The 17,181-nt window shown below is 38.9% G+C and overlaps 1 protein-coding gene across 1 annotated transcript in view; it reads left to right on the top strand.

The window, feature by feature from the left end:
• HAPLN1 (hyaluronan and proteoglycan link protein 1) overlaps positions 1 to 17,181 on the top strand; it is a 68,481-nt gene that overhangs the window by 35,330 nt on the left and 15,970 nt on the right. Inside the window, exon 2 of the mRNA XM_060006995.1 lies at positions 2,755 to 2,880. Within this exon, the coding sequence (XP_059862978.1) occupies positions 2,781 to 2,880 (100 nt within the window). The 5' untranslated portion in view covers positions 2,755 to 2,780. The remainder of the gene's footprint in view (positions 1 to 2,754; positions 2,881 to 17,181) is intronic.

A 17,181-nucleotide genomic window follows, 5' to 3' on the forward strand; every position in this document is an offset into this window, starting at 1 on the left:
GTCTTTTGGTGAGACAGTTGTTATACCGCCAGGGTAACACAGACCATCTCCACTTTCTCCTACCTGGACTGCATTGATGCCCGTGTAGGGGTATTTGCACTGAGGATGTGTAATGTCCTCAGCTATTTTAATTAAAGATGGTGCACGTGTGAACGCACGTGTGTGTGCCCACACGTGAACCACCGTGGTAGTGCTCATGGTACCAGAGTGGTGCTGTAAACAAGGCAGGGCACGACCTTGCCACGAAAAGTGCCATCTGACTCTCATATGAAAGCCTTGGGAAAAAAGTTCATACTCACATATAACATAAGTCAAAGTTTTCATATCACCTATGTTCAAGTAAAAGAGCCTAAATAAGAAAGGCAACAAAATAACTTTCTTTTTCAGAAAAATAAGCACAACTCAAAGTAGGTGTTGCTTTTGCCTAAGGCAAATACAAACATTGTCGCTTTCTTAGATGTGTGACCTCCAACAAGGTAACTGTGTCAGAAAAAAATGGAAAGATTTGTCTCACAGGATTATTATAAGGACTGCATGAGCCATTACACGCACAGTGCTTAGCAGAGCACTTGGCACATAGTAGACATTCAATTAAAAGGAACTGCTGTTATTATTATTTATCTCCAGCACTGCTCCCACCCCAGGATGTTTGCATTTTAAAATTGGGTCGTTGGATACTTAATATTGTGACACAATGGAATGAATCCTTAGCGATATAATTTTTAATACTATGATATGGAATTAAAGTAGATAAATTTGTGTGTGATATATTTTAGGTACAAATGAGTAAAAATCAGGGTGACTTCTGTGGTAGGATGCATAACTGTGTGTGTGTGTGTGTGTGTGTGTGTGTGTGTGTGTTTAGGGGAGAGTACACAACTCCCTATAAATTATACTGTAGATGTCCACCCTAATGTGAAAGATAATCTAGCAAATTCTCTGCCTCTGCTCATCTTGACCCGTCTTAGAATGTCTCCTTTACCAGTCAAAATTGTATGTTTTTCTCACACCCTCTCTTCCACATTTCCCCCTCTCCTCTGATTCCCGTAGTGAGCAAAGAGAACAGGACACCTCATATACCCGTTGGCCCATTGTCTTATGTGTCTGTCTATAACTGTGTCAATCATATTCCAAATTCCAAAAGGTCACCTCTATTATATCTGTTCACCCAAAGTGTAGTTCGGGGCTGAAAACAGGTAATATTTGTTAACAGTATTCCTATGGAAAAAAGTCAGTTGCTTCGAAAAAATAATCATTTCCCAAAAAAACCTGAGAGGAGCAAGCAAGTGAACTCCTGAAAACAAGATCAGTAAATCGGAGAGAATTTTGCAGGTGACAGTTTTAGTTTCCTGGGAAAGTAGGTTTCTCAATTTGCTCATCCACCATCTTCTTTCTGTGACATAATGAAGAAAAAGAAAAGGGTTAAAGCAAACATGAGAGACTGAATCCTTAAGCATCACAACGATGCCGATTTTTAGAGGGGAGAAGGCAGAGAGGTACTGCTGTCCCAAGAGACTTGGGGGACGTCTGTGAGTAATGCATTAGGCTCTGGAGAAGAGGCTGGCCTGCAAGGGCCTCCAGGAACAGACTCAGAGCTCTTTAATAAGTATTCCAGGGAGTCAGGCTTTCCTGGAAAAAACAAACTAGTGTGAGAAGTCATTACTGTGCAATTTCAGTCTCAAAAATAGCCAAGTATTGTTAAGGCTGCTGTGTGCATGAGAGAAAAAGAAAGCTCTTGTTAATATCTGCCTCAGCTTCCACATTAAAAGAGGAGCTACACTGAAAATCTTGCCTGGCAAATACTGCAAAGGTCGTCTGGTTTGTATTATTTGGAATCACTTTTTGGTCCTTAGAATGACGAAGTTTGGGGGGGATTGTGTCCCTTTTTGTCAAATCGGTCTTGCAATAAAGGACAGCCAGGCGATGGCTCAGCCTCTTTCACTCAGGACTAGAGCTGCGCCTGGCTGTCTATTTCAGCTCTTTATTTGCTTAATTGCCCTGGGAGGCTGGCAGGAACGGTCCCTGCAGCCGTGGCTCTGCTGACTGCAGAGACCCTACCTGGCACTCCAAGTTGATGCGTCAGCATTTTAGGTAGAAATGAATGAAAAATCAATCAGGATGACTGCACTGGTAGCATGCACAACTCTAACCTAGTTTGTCTATAATTTTCAACTATTCACCATAGACCCAAGCAGTGTTTAAGATGGTGAGTCTGTAACAAATGTGCTGCTTCTGTTTAATCAGGCATTTTTGTGTGTGTCCTCTTTTCTATTTAGAACAAGCAAATCTAACCTGCTTAGGAAGCCATATGTAAAATGAATGGATTCAGTTCCGAATTAAACCTGATGACAAATATTCATATGTAGCTGTATCAAACTGTGTTATTAACTTATACTTCAAATTCAGAGGTTTAAATGTTTTTGAAAAGTCTGTTTATATCCTTGCCACGTCTTTTTGTAACTTGCTATAACTCTCTACCTCGAAACTATACTGTTCTAAATAAATTTCTAGATTTACAATTCTGCAAAGATAGAGTTAAACACTGTTTGGACTCTGGCTACATAAGAGAAATTGGAATTGTTCAAAGCTGCAGTCTTCAGCTCCCAAAGACAGCTACAGTAACTTTCTGAGCACATCGGGTTAAATATTTTTACAGACCCATTCTATGATGATAAGGCAGTAATAAGTTGTGCAGTGCAACACTCCAAAGGGTTCCAAATCTCACAAGCCTCTTTGTATGTGATGCTTTCACAGTGAAGAAGATTCTTTGGGCTACAAAGATGAATAGTCTACTTCTTCTGGTGCTGATTTCAGTCTGCTGGGCCGATCATCATTCAGACAACTATACTGTAGATCATGACAGAGTTATTCACATCCAAGGTAAGAAAACACAGCTTCTCTTATGAAAGTCAAATCATTTCAAGTTACTTAGAGTTGAGATGCTTGGTTAGTGTTTCTTAATTTTAGTTCTGCTGCATTGACTTTTCTTTTCAGCGAATTGGTGAACATGCTCCCTGGCTTTTGAATGCTATTGCATTACAGTAGAGTTAAGAATCGGGGGACAATTAAAGTGCATTGGCTTAAGAATGTCCAGCTGCAGGGAGTTGATGCAATTGTTCAAGGCTTTTCAGTTGCTATCTTCTAAGTAGAATGGAGGGTAGAAAGTTTATTTAGAGGCAAGGCAAAAGCGGGGTGGGCGGGGGGAGAAATAGGAAGTAAAACTTAAGATGTAAGGTCATTTTGTTAGAATCATCATTAAGAAAAACATGAAAATGAAAGTCAGACAAGCTAAGGTTCAGGAAAAAGTAACTTACCCTATTAAAATCTCCTTTGGTAAAGCTTTAGTTCCCATAGACCAATGTATTGCCCTGCATATTTCTTTTCAGCTCAGCTGAATCCTAAGCCTGGGAGCTGTAGCAGGATTTGAGGCTGCAGTACAATGCAGCTATTTCCTCAGCCCCAGCTTCAGATGAGGGACATCCTGCGTTAAGAAAGCTAAGAGACTTAGCTTTCAATGAGACTTAGCTTTCAATGTTGCATTTCAATGCAATAAGAAAAATATAATTCTAAAGGAGCTGGAGCTTCTCTCTTTGCCCTTGTATGCTGAATAATTAAAATAAGAATTACAGGATTTAACAGTTTAAACACATGATGGTATGAATTTTAGATGAACTCAGTTTGGGGACCAGAGGCATTATAAGTTTGCTAAGAGACATAAAACATCAAGTTATAGCTTCAAGGTCAAAAGTGTAGTCTCAGAAAATCGCATCCACTGTTGAAAAGTATGACTTGTGAAGGTCAAATGATAGTGTAGGTCTGGCTGGAAGTATTTTCCTGCATGTATTACAACTACCCAGATAGAATTCTGAATTTGACAATGTCTAGCTATTTTAGGCATTTCTCTTTCAGTTCTCTTTGTTTCTAACAGCTTTACGATTTTCACTGTTGGACCATAAAAAGGAATTACATAATCATAAGTTTTACTATGCAAGCTGCTGACTCAGCTGTTTCCTTTACTATATATAGTAGAATCAAAGCTGTTTCCCAGAGACTTAAGATATTTACACATAGAGATTTCTGATGAGGGAGCACATCCTTTTAACATCAAGTCACAGAAGTTTTAAATCCAATGGAGGATTAACCTTTAGCAATGGTTTCAAGCCATTACTAGACTAGATACCTGTTATTGATGTATAAATCATTTAGTCTAATTTCATGCAGAGTATAAAAATATTATTTTAAAACTATATTAACATTTTAAAAGTTACTCCTGAAGGAAGCCTGTAAGTCAGACTCAAGTTTTCTCAGCAAGGAAAACTTCTGTTGCTCCAGTCTTTCCATTCCCATATACTCTGTTGAAATTTAGTGCAAAGGAATTGCTGACACAAGGTATCAGAATTATCCAGATTATTTGCCTACACTATCCAATTTTTTAAAAAATGACTTGCTAGTCCACTTCATTTTAATTGTAAATTCATGTTCTTAGAAAGTTGCTCTGAGCTTTCAAGTAATAATACTACAAAAAAAAAAAAAAAACAACTACTACAAGGCCTACATTTTGCTTATGGAAATTAACACTGAAATGTGATTTGGGTCAATATTATGATGCTATGTCCATAGTTGAAATTTTTTTAAAAATTGCTCCAAATACCTGTTCTCATTAGTTTTTATCCAACAAAAAGTTTTCTTTTTACTTTATTATAGCATTCAGATTGAACTTTCATGTTCTCAGCCCTTCAGAGAAACACTTCCAAATGGCCTGCCATAATTTCAGTTGCCTTTTATAACACAAAAATAAACCCATAGCACAGCAGATAATCATTAAAGCAGATAACCTTCATTACTTACATACTGGATTATTTTCTCATATTTAAAACTTTTATTTATCAAACACAGCCCTCCAAAAACAAAACAAAAACATGGCCCAGAAGGAATTTAAGGGAGCTGAAGGCTTCATAAAATTTTATAAGAATTTTGCAATCAAATGATTAAATTAGTAATCTGAATCTCAAATTCCCAAATTGTACTGATAAGCAGTATGAGCTTCTCTCAGTGACAGAAAATTATTCAAAATTCGTGTTACTACAAAAACACCTTTTCTACCTCTCATTTGTAATTAATTTTTTATTTTTGTACCTCAAGTTTCCCAGGCTTAAATAATACCAGGGGAATAATGCACATAATCCTCAAATTCTCCTTGGCTGCCTTGATAAAGATGCTGAACACTTTGTTAGCACGTTCTTAACTCTTATGCATAAGAGTTACCTAATTATTTTTTCTGAAGGCTTCCTCCTTATCTAGTTGTGGGAGATTCTATAGAGATATAGGCAAAAAATTTTTTTAATCTGGCTTAAAAAAAAAAAAGTCAGAATACCAGGGGAAAAAATGACAAGTATAGATTCCTGGGCAAAGTGTTTCTACTGAAAAGCTTTAGATAAAATTGCACTTGTACTAATTCACTTCCTTTAATTTTTTTATTGAATCAACTTGATTAAGAAAGTAAACTACACTTGTCCATGGAGTGTGCTAAAAATTTGCAATCAAGATATCAGCTTCTGTATCATATACTGTTCGCAGTGTGGGGGATAGTAATTTCCTCAAATACTTCTACAGGAAGAGATAACTGCTGTTGACATTGTCTCTATAACAATCTCAACTAACAGATTATACTCCTCATTTCATGATGTGCCTAGTCAAACAACTTCTCAAGCCTTTGAAACTTGAGTTCATTAGGAAGATTTTTATATGGAGTACTAAATCACACAAAAGCACAATTTTTAAAATATTTGGATCTGTTCTAAAAAAAACTCTTTGTAGACTTTCAATTACCAGTAGAAATTCACAGATGATGAATATACTTTGTAAAATACAACTTTTACGAAGACATTTATATGGACAGCAGAGAAATTTTATGACCATTTGCCTATTAACCAAAATAGCTGCAAAACAATTATAGTTATACTGAATAAGTAACCGCCTGATCTTATCCATGTCAGCGATCCAGTGTTTCCTGCCTCTGGCATTCCAAGTGCAGGTCTTCTGATGACAAGTTCAGGAGTTTTTCCCCTAATCCCAGTTACTGGCTTTAGACCTTGGGCAGTTTACTTAATCTCTTCAAGTCTCAGTTATCTCATGTATAGAATTGGGTATAATCACTGTTATTCTATAAAGCTTTGTGAGAATTAAATTAGATAATATATGGAAAAGTGCTTAGTACCCAGAACACAATAAGCACCAGTAGATGATAGTTGTTATCGCCATGTTGATTATTTCTTCACTGTCACGGAAAGCTGATTTTTAAATAGAAAAGGGAGCACAAATACTGGTGGGAAAAGGTCGTGCTTTTCAAATTCATTTGCTAGCAGAACCATATCATTACCTTAGTTCTAATGAAGTAAACATTTTATAAATTGCCTTCTTTGCCCTCCTTAATTCCAGTTTTAAATTTCTCCAATGGTATTAAACATTATCTGATCACTTTTACTTTCCGTGTAGAAAATGAAGCTTTCCAAACTTAAGTAATATTCCCCTTAATATACTTAGTAGGTGAACACAAATAAGCTACATTAAATTTTTTAAAAGAATAATAAGAGGAAATCTTAAGAGATGAAAACAGTTCCCTTCTTTATAATAAGTAAAACTTATGGTCACTTTTCTCAAAAGATAAAGCAATTAGATTTTTTTAAAGAAAGAGTTGTCAGAAGTTCATCTCTGTGGGTGGCAAAAATAACGGAGATCTAGAATCCCTCGCAGAAGTAGACACTCTCCACTCAATGTGGTTGGTTCCCCCTTCTCGTGCCCCAAACCACTCTTACGTCCTAGCTTAGCATCAGACTGTCAGCTTTGTAACACTCCAGCTATACAGTAGTGCCTGGCACATACTAGGAGCTTAAGAATACATGAATGAGTGCAATGAGACACTTCTAAATTACCACTCTTGTAATGAGCACTTCTCAAGTCCTGTGGCATCCATGGCATTTAGCAACACATGACACATTGTGTGGGCCTAATGTACGTTAATAGATCACTGCTTTCATTGTGTAATGTTGGCATAAAGTAAATCATAGTTTACAGAATTTAAGAACTTAAAAGGACTTTAATATAGATCATTGAGATCAATACGCCATTGTATAAATGAGGAAATCAAGACCCAGCACTTAAATGTTGCTTGGCCCAGGCTGCATGGCTGATGAGGAGAAGTTTCTCTTGGCTAACCCCCTTCTTCAAATCTGGGATCATTTTTCACCTTCTTTTTTTTTTTTTTTTTTGCGGTACGCGGGCCTCTCACTGTTGTGGCCTCTCCTGTTGTGAAGCACAGGCTCCAGACGCGCAGGCTCAGCAGCCATGGCTCATGGGCCCAGCCGCTCCGCGGCATGTGGGATCTTCCCGGACTGGGGCACGAACCCGCATCCCCTGCATTGGCAGGCAGACTCTCAACCACTGCACCACCAGGGAAGCCCTCGCCTTCTTAATGAATGCACCCTGACTACTGTGCTCTTCCCCTCCTCTGGCGTCCCTATCTACCTCTGATCTTCTTTTCCTTTTCTCTGTAGTCCTGGATATCTACTTTACTTATTTTTATGCAATTGTTTGTGTCCATCTCTGCCACAAGAACATATATCAGCTCCACGAGGGCAGGGATCTTTGTCTGATGTATCCCCGTCACCTAAACTAATACTGGGCACATAGTATACGTAATCAATACATTTGTTAAATAAATTCAGGGCCAAAATCTAGGAACTTTTCCTAATCAAGTCCTAGTCAGTCTTTCCAAATCTCAGGAAACTTTACAGTTTGTACGATGAGAGGCAGCAGATAAGGAAGAGGATTCTGAGTTTCGATAGCAATTTTTGTTTGGTCATTTTTTATTGCTCCCACACTGCACATAGCGTCTTACAATCCAGGAGAATCCACCAGAGGCAGGATGCAGCAATCCTCCTAATGTGTGCACGAAGCTTTGAAGAGTATTTGATTTACATTTGGTCACTGCAATGCTATCGTGTTCCTTATGTAATATCTGCAGAGTTGGGATCTGGTGGTGCAGAGAGGATCAAAAGGAGTGAAGTGATTTTAATAATGGATGATCATAAACCATCTACAGAACAAAAGTTTAATGGGAGAGCTAGATAAGCATTCTCTCTTCCACTTAAAACTTGTCTGGACTCAGACTCCATGAGTCTGTTTACTAAAAGTTAAATTATAATTTATTTTTTTCTTTTCGAGGCAGAGTACACTATCTACAGCTACAAATGCAAAATCCATGAATATCAACTATATTTTCCAAATTGCATTTGGCTAAATGCATACACTGTTAATAATACTATCTAGAAATTATGAGCTATAAAATATTAGAGAATTTCATCATGAAATTATAAAAATTAGCAACATCCTAATTCCAAAATCTCTTCTTAACTTACTATAGGATGTGAAACCAAATATGCTAATAAGAACCTACTGCTTTAAACACAGCATTATCATTTGATCGGAATAAGAATATCACCATATAAATACAATAAATAAAACCAAAAGAGATGAAGGAAAATGTATATAGGCATACACATACATATGGAAAAATACTGCACGCATACATATATACACTTATTCGGCCTGCTGTAACAGAATACCATAGACTGGGTGGCTCATCAACAATAGAAATTGATTTCTCACAGTTCTGGAGGCTGGGAAGTCCCAGATCATGGTGCTGGCACATTTGGTGTCTGGTGAGAGCTGGCTTCCTAGTTCAGAGATGGCTGTCTTTTCTCTGTGTCCTCACATGGCAGAAGGGGACAAGGGACCGCTCCTGGGTCCCTTACATAAGGGCACTAATTCCATTCATGAGGGCTCCACCCTCATAACCTAATCACCTCCAAACACCACACCTCCAACTATCATCACATTGGGAATCAGGTTTCAACATATGAATTTGGGAGGGGGGCACGAATGTGTCATCTACAGTAAGCACCTTAATAGGCATTGGGAATAGAATGATGACCAAAACTCACAGTCTTTGTCTTCATCAAGCTTATGGTCTAGTGAAAGGCAGACATTACTATGAACATAGAACTACTAACTGTGATAACTGCCATTCAATAAAGCAGTTTCTTTAAATTATAGGTATAAGTCAAGCATGGCAATAATTTTCCTCAACTATATAGTTGGTACACTAGGTACACACACACACATATAGTTTATACATTTATACATACATACACAACGGTTATAAATAGAAAAAGCAAGGAATGAAATGCAACTTTGCATTTGCTAGCCCATTGCCCAGTCTTCTGTGCATTTGTGTGTCCTTTTGAAATAATCTACTCATTCGGGCATTTGCTAAACATTGGGCTTCTTTGTGCAAAATACTGAGTTATTCTCTACGGAAGAACAAACCATCTCCTCAGTGAGCTTAATGACAATATTATCAGGGCGACAAAGATGACAAAAAACAATAAAATAAGTGTTATATAGAGGTTGAAATATGAAGAAAAGAATAATTAGTTACCAAACAAAAATATCCTAGTATTTAGAATTTTGTATTCATACTCACTTTTTAAACCCATAAAATACACCTTAAGAATATTTCTAAACTTGTTGTAGAGTAGCCTAAAATGCTGAATTCTATGTTATTCTATAATGCATCTATTAAAACAATGAATTTTAGAATATTTCCAGGTATAAAAACCTATATTTAATAATATTTTCAGGTAGCAACAAATTCACACTAACAGCCATTGCGTTCTCTGTTCCATCCTGAGTGCTGAAATTGGCAAATTATGCAGGAAGCCAATGACTGTTTGGAAACTTTCCCAAAGCTTTTTTTTTCCCCCCCAGAAAAATCCATTAAATACAGAAGCCTTTTTCTTTGGTTGCAGCTTTGCTGGAACCAATGTTGACTCAGCTAAAGCACTGACCTATAGCTGAATGGATTAATGTTAAAGTAATTTCAACATGCTGTATTTCTCTGACTTTCCCAGCTACCAAGAAAGAATAGTTAGATTTCTTTATTGCTTTGGCTCTTTATTTTAAATGGAAAATGGAAACTACTCTTTTAGGAATGTATCTTGGAGTACAAAAATCTACCAAAGTGCTAAGTTAAAATATTTAATTAAGAGGTATCAAAGTGAAAATATCCAGGGGGTGGGAGGGGATCTTTGTTACAGAAATATTTTTATTTCAAAATGAAGACACTGAAAGCATAAGAAATCTAAAAGTTCTATACAAATCACTTCAAAAACATTTTGTGTATTTTGTATTGCTACAATGTAGTAGCAGCACTACATATGTTCTCAAAAATGATTATCAAGTAGTCAGTGCAAATTGGAGCCATTTTAATCTTGTTTTAATTAAACACGTTGGTTGCTTGACTTGAGTACTTCCTCGGTAACTAATTACCACATGTATAAACTCTGAGTAGTATGTTTTTACATACTCAAGGATTACGCTGTGAAATGTACTAAAGAATATTAAGTTAAACAAGAATTCTACCTACCTTTCCCACACACTGTCCACTCAGACAAGACAAGGACATTAAGGATAAAAACACAGAAAGACCATAGTCCATCAAGTACAAAATTAACAAAGCAAGTTAGAACAGGGAACATTTACTACAGTCAAGGGCTCAGATTAGGTGAAGGGGGTGGAAAGAAGGGAGAGTCGTCTCTTGTTTCTAAAGAGAGATCATAAATTTAAAATAGAAACACCACTGAAAACATATCCTTGAAGTGAGGAGATTTCCGCTTCTAGAGGATTCTATTTGAAGTGGTGTTTGTTTGCTTCCTTGCTTTGCCTTGTTCCTGGAAAGCACTGGAAATGACGTTTGTCCGATTGGCTCAGAGTTACTGAATGGTAGGGAAAGGCACAGATGAAACAGGTGAAAGGCATGTAAGTTAAAGACAGGTTTCCGGGCTTCCCTGGTGGCGCAGTGGTTGAGAGTCCGCTTGCCGATGCAGGGGACACGGGTTCGTGCCCCGGTCCGGGAAGATCCCACATGCCGCGGAGCGGCTGGGCCCCTGAGCCATGGCCGCTGAGCCTGCGCGTCCGGAGCCTGTGCTCCGCAATGGGAGAGGCCACAACAGTGAGAGGCCCACGTACCGCAAAAAAAAAAAGACAGGTTTCCTTATAAACTACAGTGTGTATTACATACAGTTTTTATTTTCTTAGTTATATGGCTACCTTTTTTCACAATGGATTTATGATTATCTGTGACCAATAATATTGCTAGTAAAAAATAATGAACACTCACACAAGGGTTTTTTCCTTTTCTGTTTTTTGCTTTTTTCAAGGATAGGAAAATTCTAAAGTTTTCTTCCCTAGAATAATGTGGGTTATGAACAATTCTTATTTTCTCTTGAAAACTGTCATAAATTATACTGAAAGGTTTTAAATCTCCAGAATTTACATATGATTATTTTATGTTCTCACTTTGCCTTGTTTTTTATCACACAATCATTAACGAAGGGTCTTAATTAGCTTAAAATACTGAAAAGCTGATTGGACGTTAATACTTCATAGAGATGTTTCCATGTAAACGGAATATCTTATTTTAAAAGATGTATGATATAACAGTTATTTATAGGCTGCCCATAATATATTAAAATCAAAGTGTGCTCCAAAACCAAGCTTTGGCCTCTTTTCTTATAACTATTTATTTGGCTTGCATATGTAATTGAATAAATAAAAACAAATGAACATATAAACAATAAATATAAAAGTGTTTTTAAGGGGGAAAATCTTGTGAGAGAGCCCCTAGGGGGCTGTAGGATGAACCCCATAGAGGGGAATTAGGAAGGGCTCTGTAGGCTGAGCTCTGAATAGTGAGCAGAAACCTGTCACATCAAAAGCCAGGGACAGAGCATTCCAGGTAGAAAGAATGGGAAGTGCAAATTCTATGAGATGGGAATAAACATGGTATTTTCAAACCAGAGAGAAGCTAAAGGGACTACAGCCTGGCAGTGGAGAGGGTGTGGTTTAAGATGAGACTGGAAGAGGAGGCATGAGTGAGACCGTTGTACTTTTTATTTGGTTCAGAGTATAGAGTTCCGATTTTATTCTAAAAGTGCTTGAAAATGGCTAAAAGGTTTTGAGCAAAGGGATGATGTAATATGATTTACATGTACAAAAGACCAGGTGACTACTGGATTATGGTGGGTCAAGAGTAAAAGTGAGGAGAACTTTAGGAGGGTCTTGAGGTAGTTTAGGTGAGAAATCATGGTGGTGTGGCCCACGATGGTAGCAGTGGAGATGGATGGAGATGAACCAATTTGGGAAAAAAAAAAAAAAATGAGGTAGAGATGGCAGCACTTGCTGACAGACTAGACGTAGGGATTAAGGGAAAGGGGCATATCAAACACACCTGCTAGATTTTGGCTTGAACAAATGGACAGATGACGGAGGCATAAAATGAACTGAGGAAGATTGGGAGAAGAACAAGTCTGGGCAGGACAGGAGGACTCAAGTTATTTGTTTGGCATCCAATATATGAGCAGCAGGTCATTGGATTTACTAGTTCGGAGCTCAGGAAAAAGTACACTGCTAGAAAGTTTTGGAATCACCAGCACATCAACATTTATAGCCATGGGACTAGATGAGATCACAGGAGAAGGAGGAAATGCAAGCAGAAACAAGGAGATCGCCCGGGTCTGAAATTCAGAAACCCTCAGAATCAACAGGTGGGATAAAGGAGGATTCAAAGGTCACATATTCACTTCCCAGAGTCTAAATCCTGATTTCTGATATGTGGTAATTTTTTTTCCCAGGTAACATTTTTTTAAAATCTAAATTAATGGCAAGTTTTTAAAAATAGGAGATATTCACATTAAAATGTGCATTTCTAGGGAATTCCCTGGTGGTCCAGTGGTTAGGACTCTGCGCTTTCACTGCCAAGAGCGTAAGGGCGGGGTTTGGATCCCCGGTCGGGGAAGTGGGATCCCACAGGCCACGAGGCGTAGCCAAAAAAAAAAAAAAAGTGTATTTCTAGCATCTGTTGAAAAATCCAAAGACCTGCTGCTTTTCAGCCTGCATTCCCATTGGACAACATCAGTGGGAACGAGTACTTGCTCCCCGTGAGCATGGAGTGCGCGCACCCAGCAATGGTACGGTCCCTTTCACTCCTTGTGTTCTCAAGACCATGGTGCTCCCTTCATTTTCCCTCAGCCTTGCCCACCTGGGCTTTTGTGTTCGACTTACCTTTCGTTTTGTTTCAGCACTAAACTTAATACTTGACACATTAAAGGCTATCAATTCATGATTGTTGATTCAGAGTCAAAAGTTCCCTTTTGCCTCCAGAACTGACTCTGCATAGTACTATCTTGATATCTTTCACACTAAGTGAAGACACTAACCATACCAATGTATAAAACCAACAGTGTCCTTTCTGCAAATTATGGATAACTTGACCTTATGTTTTACCACAAAGTGGAAATACTCTGAGCAGAGACAAGTAGATCTGAGCCCTCTACCACATAAAAACACATTTCTAATAATTAGGGACTGTGTGGTTAATTACAGCCTAATGAAGAAGAATGACGCATGCTAATGCTTCAGTTTCTCCACACCCTTTGAAAGAAGTCTGTATTACAGTCCTGGAAAGTATGATTCTTCAAAGATTGTCATTTACTATATTAGTAAAACATTCAAATTTTATTTTCTTATAATGTATTCCTTAATTTCTCTATATCTGTGATATTTTTTTCCTAAGACTAAAATAATAGAAATCAAATGCTATTTCTTTACTCATAAATCTTTGATAACATGCACAAGTTTAAATTCTGAAAATTATTAGCAAGAGCAGACAACTCCGAGTTGACAAAGCTAGTATGACTGTCTCAAGTTTGGGGACCAGTTATATTGGACTTAACCAATGGCAATAATACTGATAAATTAATATTAGCATTTAAAACCACTTACTATGTGTGATACACAATAGAAACTTCATTACCTAGGTCATCTCATTTAGCTCTCACCACCACACTACATAAAGGTGGTTATCCTCACTGAGGCTGAGAGAGGGTCTGTAGCTTGCCCCAGGTCGTATGGCTGTTAAGTGGTAAAGCTGAGATTCAAACTCAGGCAGGCTGATTCCTCTGCTCCTGACCCACCAGGAACCATACAGCCTCCATCTAAGCCTTCTCTGAAAAACTTCTGAGTGAAGCAGTGGGTAAAAACGGCTCCCATTTTATTCCATTCAACTGATATAATTATGTTCCAGAAGAAATCAAATCACTATGAAAAAAAGATTTGGTCTCAAGCCTTTGAGAAACTTTTCCTCAGGCCACCATAGTGACTCTGAAGAGCAGTTCAAGGAGCAAGGTGGGGTGACAGCTACCAATACACACATTCCACCTCTACAACCAAACAAAGACTTTCTTTTTTTTTTTTTTTTTTTTTGCGGTACACGGGCCTCTCACTGTTGTGGCCTCTCCCATTGCGGAGCACAGGCTCTGGATGCACGGGCTCAGTGGCCATGGCTCACAGGCCCAGCCACTCCACGGCATGTGGGATCTTCCCGGACCGGGGCACGAACCCGTGTCCCCTGCATCGGCAGGCGGACTCTCAACCACTGTACCACCAGGGAAGCCCCCGAAGACTTTCTGGAACCCCCAAGGAAAGGGAGGAGGAAGCAGGAAGAAGCTGGATTAGACACAGGGTGTTTTTTGAAAAGGCTTTAAGGTGGTGGTACTGAAATGAGCTCCTATTCTATTAAGAACCACTAGATTAGGAAAATCATCATCAGTTGATGAGATGCGAGTTTTCAGGAATCAGTACTTTCTAGGAACTGTCTTCTGAAAGAGCACAGGAAAGAAGAAAATGTCGATGACAGAAGCTGGTTTGCATACCTGGCACAGTTTGGAAACTCAGTAAATGTTTGCTAGTAACAGCCAACATTTACTGGGCACTCAGGGTACCAGGCACTAGGCTAAGCTCTCAGCGTATCACGTCCTTTAACCATCACAAGAACCCTGCAAAGAAGGTGGCTTAACTCCATTTTACTGATGAGAAAACTGAGCACATAAAGGTTAGGTGACACCAGGTAAGAGGCACAGTCCACATGCTTAACCAATAAACTATAGCTGCTGCGAAAATAGATGAAACAATAATGAATGTGGAAAGACAAAAGCCACAAAGAATTTAGTAGAACAGAGCTAAACACCCTCTTCACACTTTACTTCTTCCTGGTTGAAAAAGATGAAGAAAAAGGAATTAAAAAGAGACAATATTTTTCAAGATAGTAACCCAGTTTCAGGTTTACGTCTCAGAACACAGATTTTTGAACTACGTTCAATGGACACCCTAGAACTACTTGGAGGCTCTTGATGCCCATTTCCAGCAAAGAAGCTCACCTTTTATATGGCAAAGATCTGTCTAAAGTATCCTCTGGGGAGAAAAGTTTCCACTGTCCCTGAAAAAACCTTCAGGCTCTAAAATAGTGATAGCACTTATCCTTACTTTTTACTATGAAACTTGGATATAATAACATGGTACACATTCATGATCAACATCACCCGAAACAACACTATATGTTGGTGTTGGGCTGTCTCCCATCACAGAATCAATTTACCTCTAAGGCAAGTGTTGGGCTGCACCCCACAGGCCTACAAGCCCTGTACCTGCCCAGCTTCAAGACTGAAGAAAGAGCCCAGAGTCAACAACAGAGACATCAACAGTTTAATGGATTGGGGAGCTTACACGTCTGAAGCAAGGTCCTGGAGCGACACCCCACTGTGTGTGGCAGAGGGCAGGCAGGACCTGGCTGCAGTCTTAGCTCCCCAGGGAGAGGGGAGGTTACCATTTATAGGGGGAATTGATGTCAGGTTGGTTCATCAGTTACCAGGGAAACCAGAAGAGGAATACACCCCTCACCTCCCCTTTGATAAGCTATCATGGTGGAGCCGTTCTGATCTAAAGCTAGAATAATCATTAGCTGGGACCTGGGGCAACTGTGTAGGAAGGTGAGTCATGAGAGTAGGGAGTAGGTGAAGCAGGCACTGGTCGAGCAGGGGATGTACAGAGAGCAAGAGAACAGCCATCTTGAGTGGTCTGACCATACAGGAAGGAAGCCGGATGTGGTCAATACCAAAGGGAATGCTCCACAGCACATCACATCAGGTAATGCAGGTCACATACCATTTAAGGAAACTGGAAATACAATTCTAGGTAATCTGGTTCAGCTGTAGATTGATAGGAACAAGCAGGGCACAATGACTATACAGTGTTTAGAGGCAGAGGGTGGAGGGGTGTTGGGAGGAGTATGTTCCTGTAGCCTGTGAGGCCAAAAGACAGGGTCACAGAGGGTGAGAAACAGCAGTAATCACTTTACAGCAAAGAGCAATCTTCACTTACCTTATTTTCAGCTTTGGACTCTTCCTTTATAGTCAAAACTAGAAGACAGTCAATACCTTTGTCGGTGGTATCTTAAAGGAATTGAAAAAACGAGGTAAAATTTTCACGTTTTGAAGACCTGTTTAAATATAACATTATTATTATTAACAGAGCCATAGGTCTTCTCCAGAAATATAATCTCGCAATTATAACAATATACTGCAATTCTGGCTACAAGCTACCAGCTTCTTGTGTGTATTTCTAGAGACACTTTAGGGAAAGTTTTTTGTTTATCTTTGTCAATTAAGTTTTCTGTTCATTTTTGTCAACCATTTGTAATATTTTTATTCCATTTCTACTTAGGGCGTGCACAGGTGATATGTGCACACGGTTCAAAAATTTTTAAATATGGGAGTATACACAGTGAAGATATCCCAGGAGCTCTCGACCCAGACATCTACCTTTCCTTTCCACAGGCTACCATGGTTATTAGTTTCATGGGTTTCTAGTGATCCCTTCAGATATAGTTTATGTAAGTATACATATTTCTTTCCAAGTTACACACATGGTAAGAAGCACACGTATTCTTATATGTCTTCAGGTCAGCATTTGAACTCCAGGTAAAAGCAAAGATGGGCCAGGGATAAATACAACAGGATTTCAAACCCAAGTCAAGTAGTAGAGGGCTGAGGGCAGCCATGGATCCTCCTTAAAGCTTCTTTCCTGCCCTCTTCAGGTCACCCTTCCTGAACTGCTGAGTCATAGAGGAGAGACTCAGAGTCTTTACATTGAGGAACAGCTGGGCAAGAAAGTAAAGCTCTGTCTCTGATAAATGAAAAGCCCTCTGAAAGGACAGTAAAGACTAGA

This window comes from Delphinus delphis, chromosome 3, assembly GCF_949987515.2.
Source record: "Delphinus delphis chromosome 3, mDelDel1.2, whole genome shotgun sequence".
NCBI classification, from domain to species: domain Eukaryota; kingdom Metazoa; phylum Chordata; class Mammalia; order Artiodactyla; family Delphinidae; genus Delphinus; species Delphinus delphis.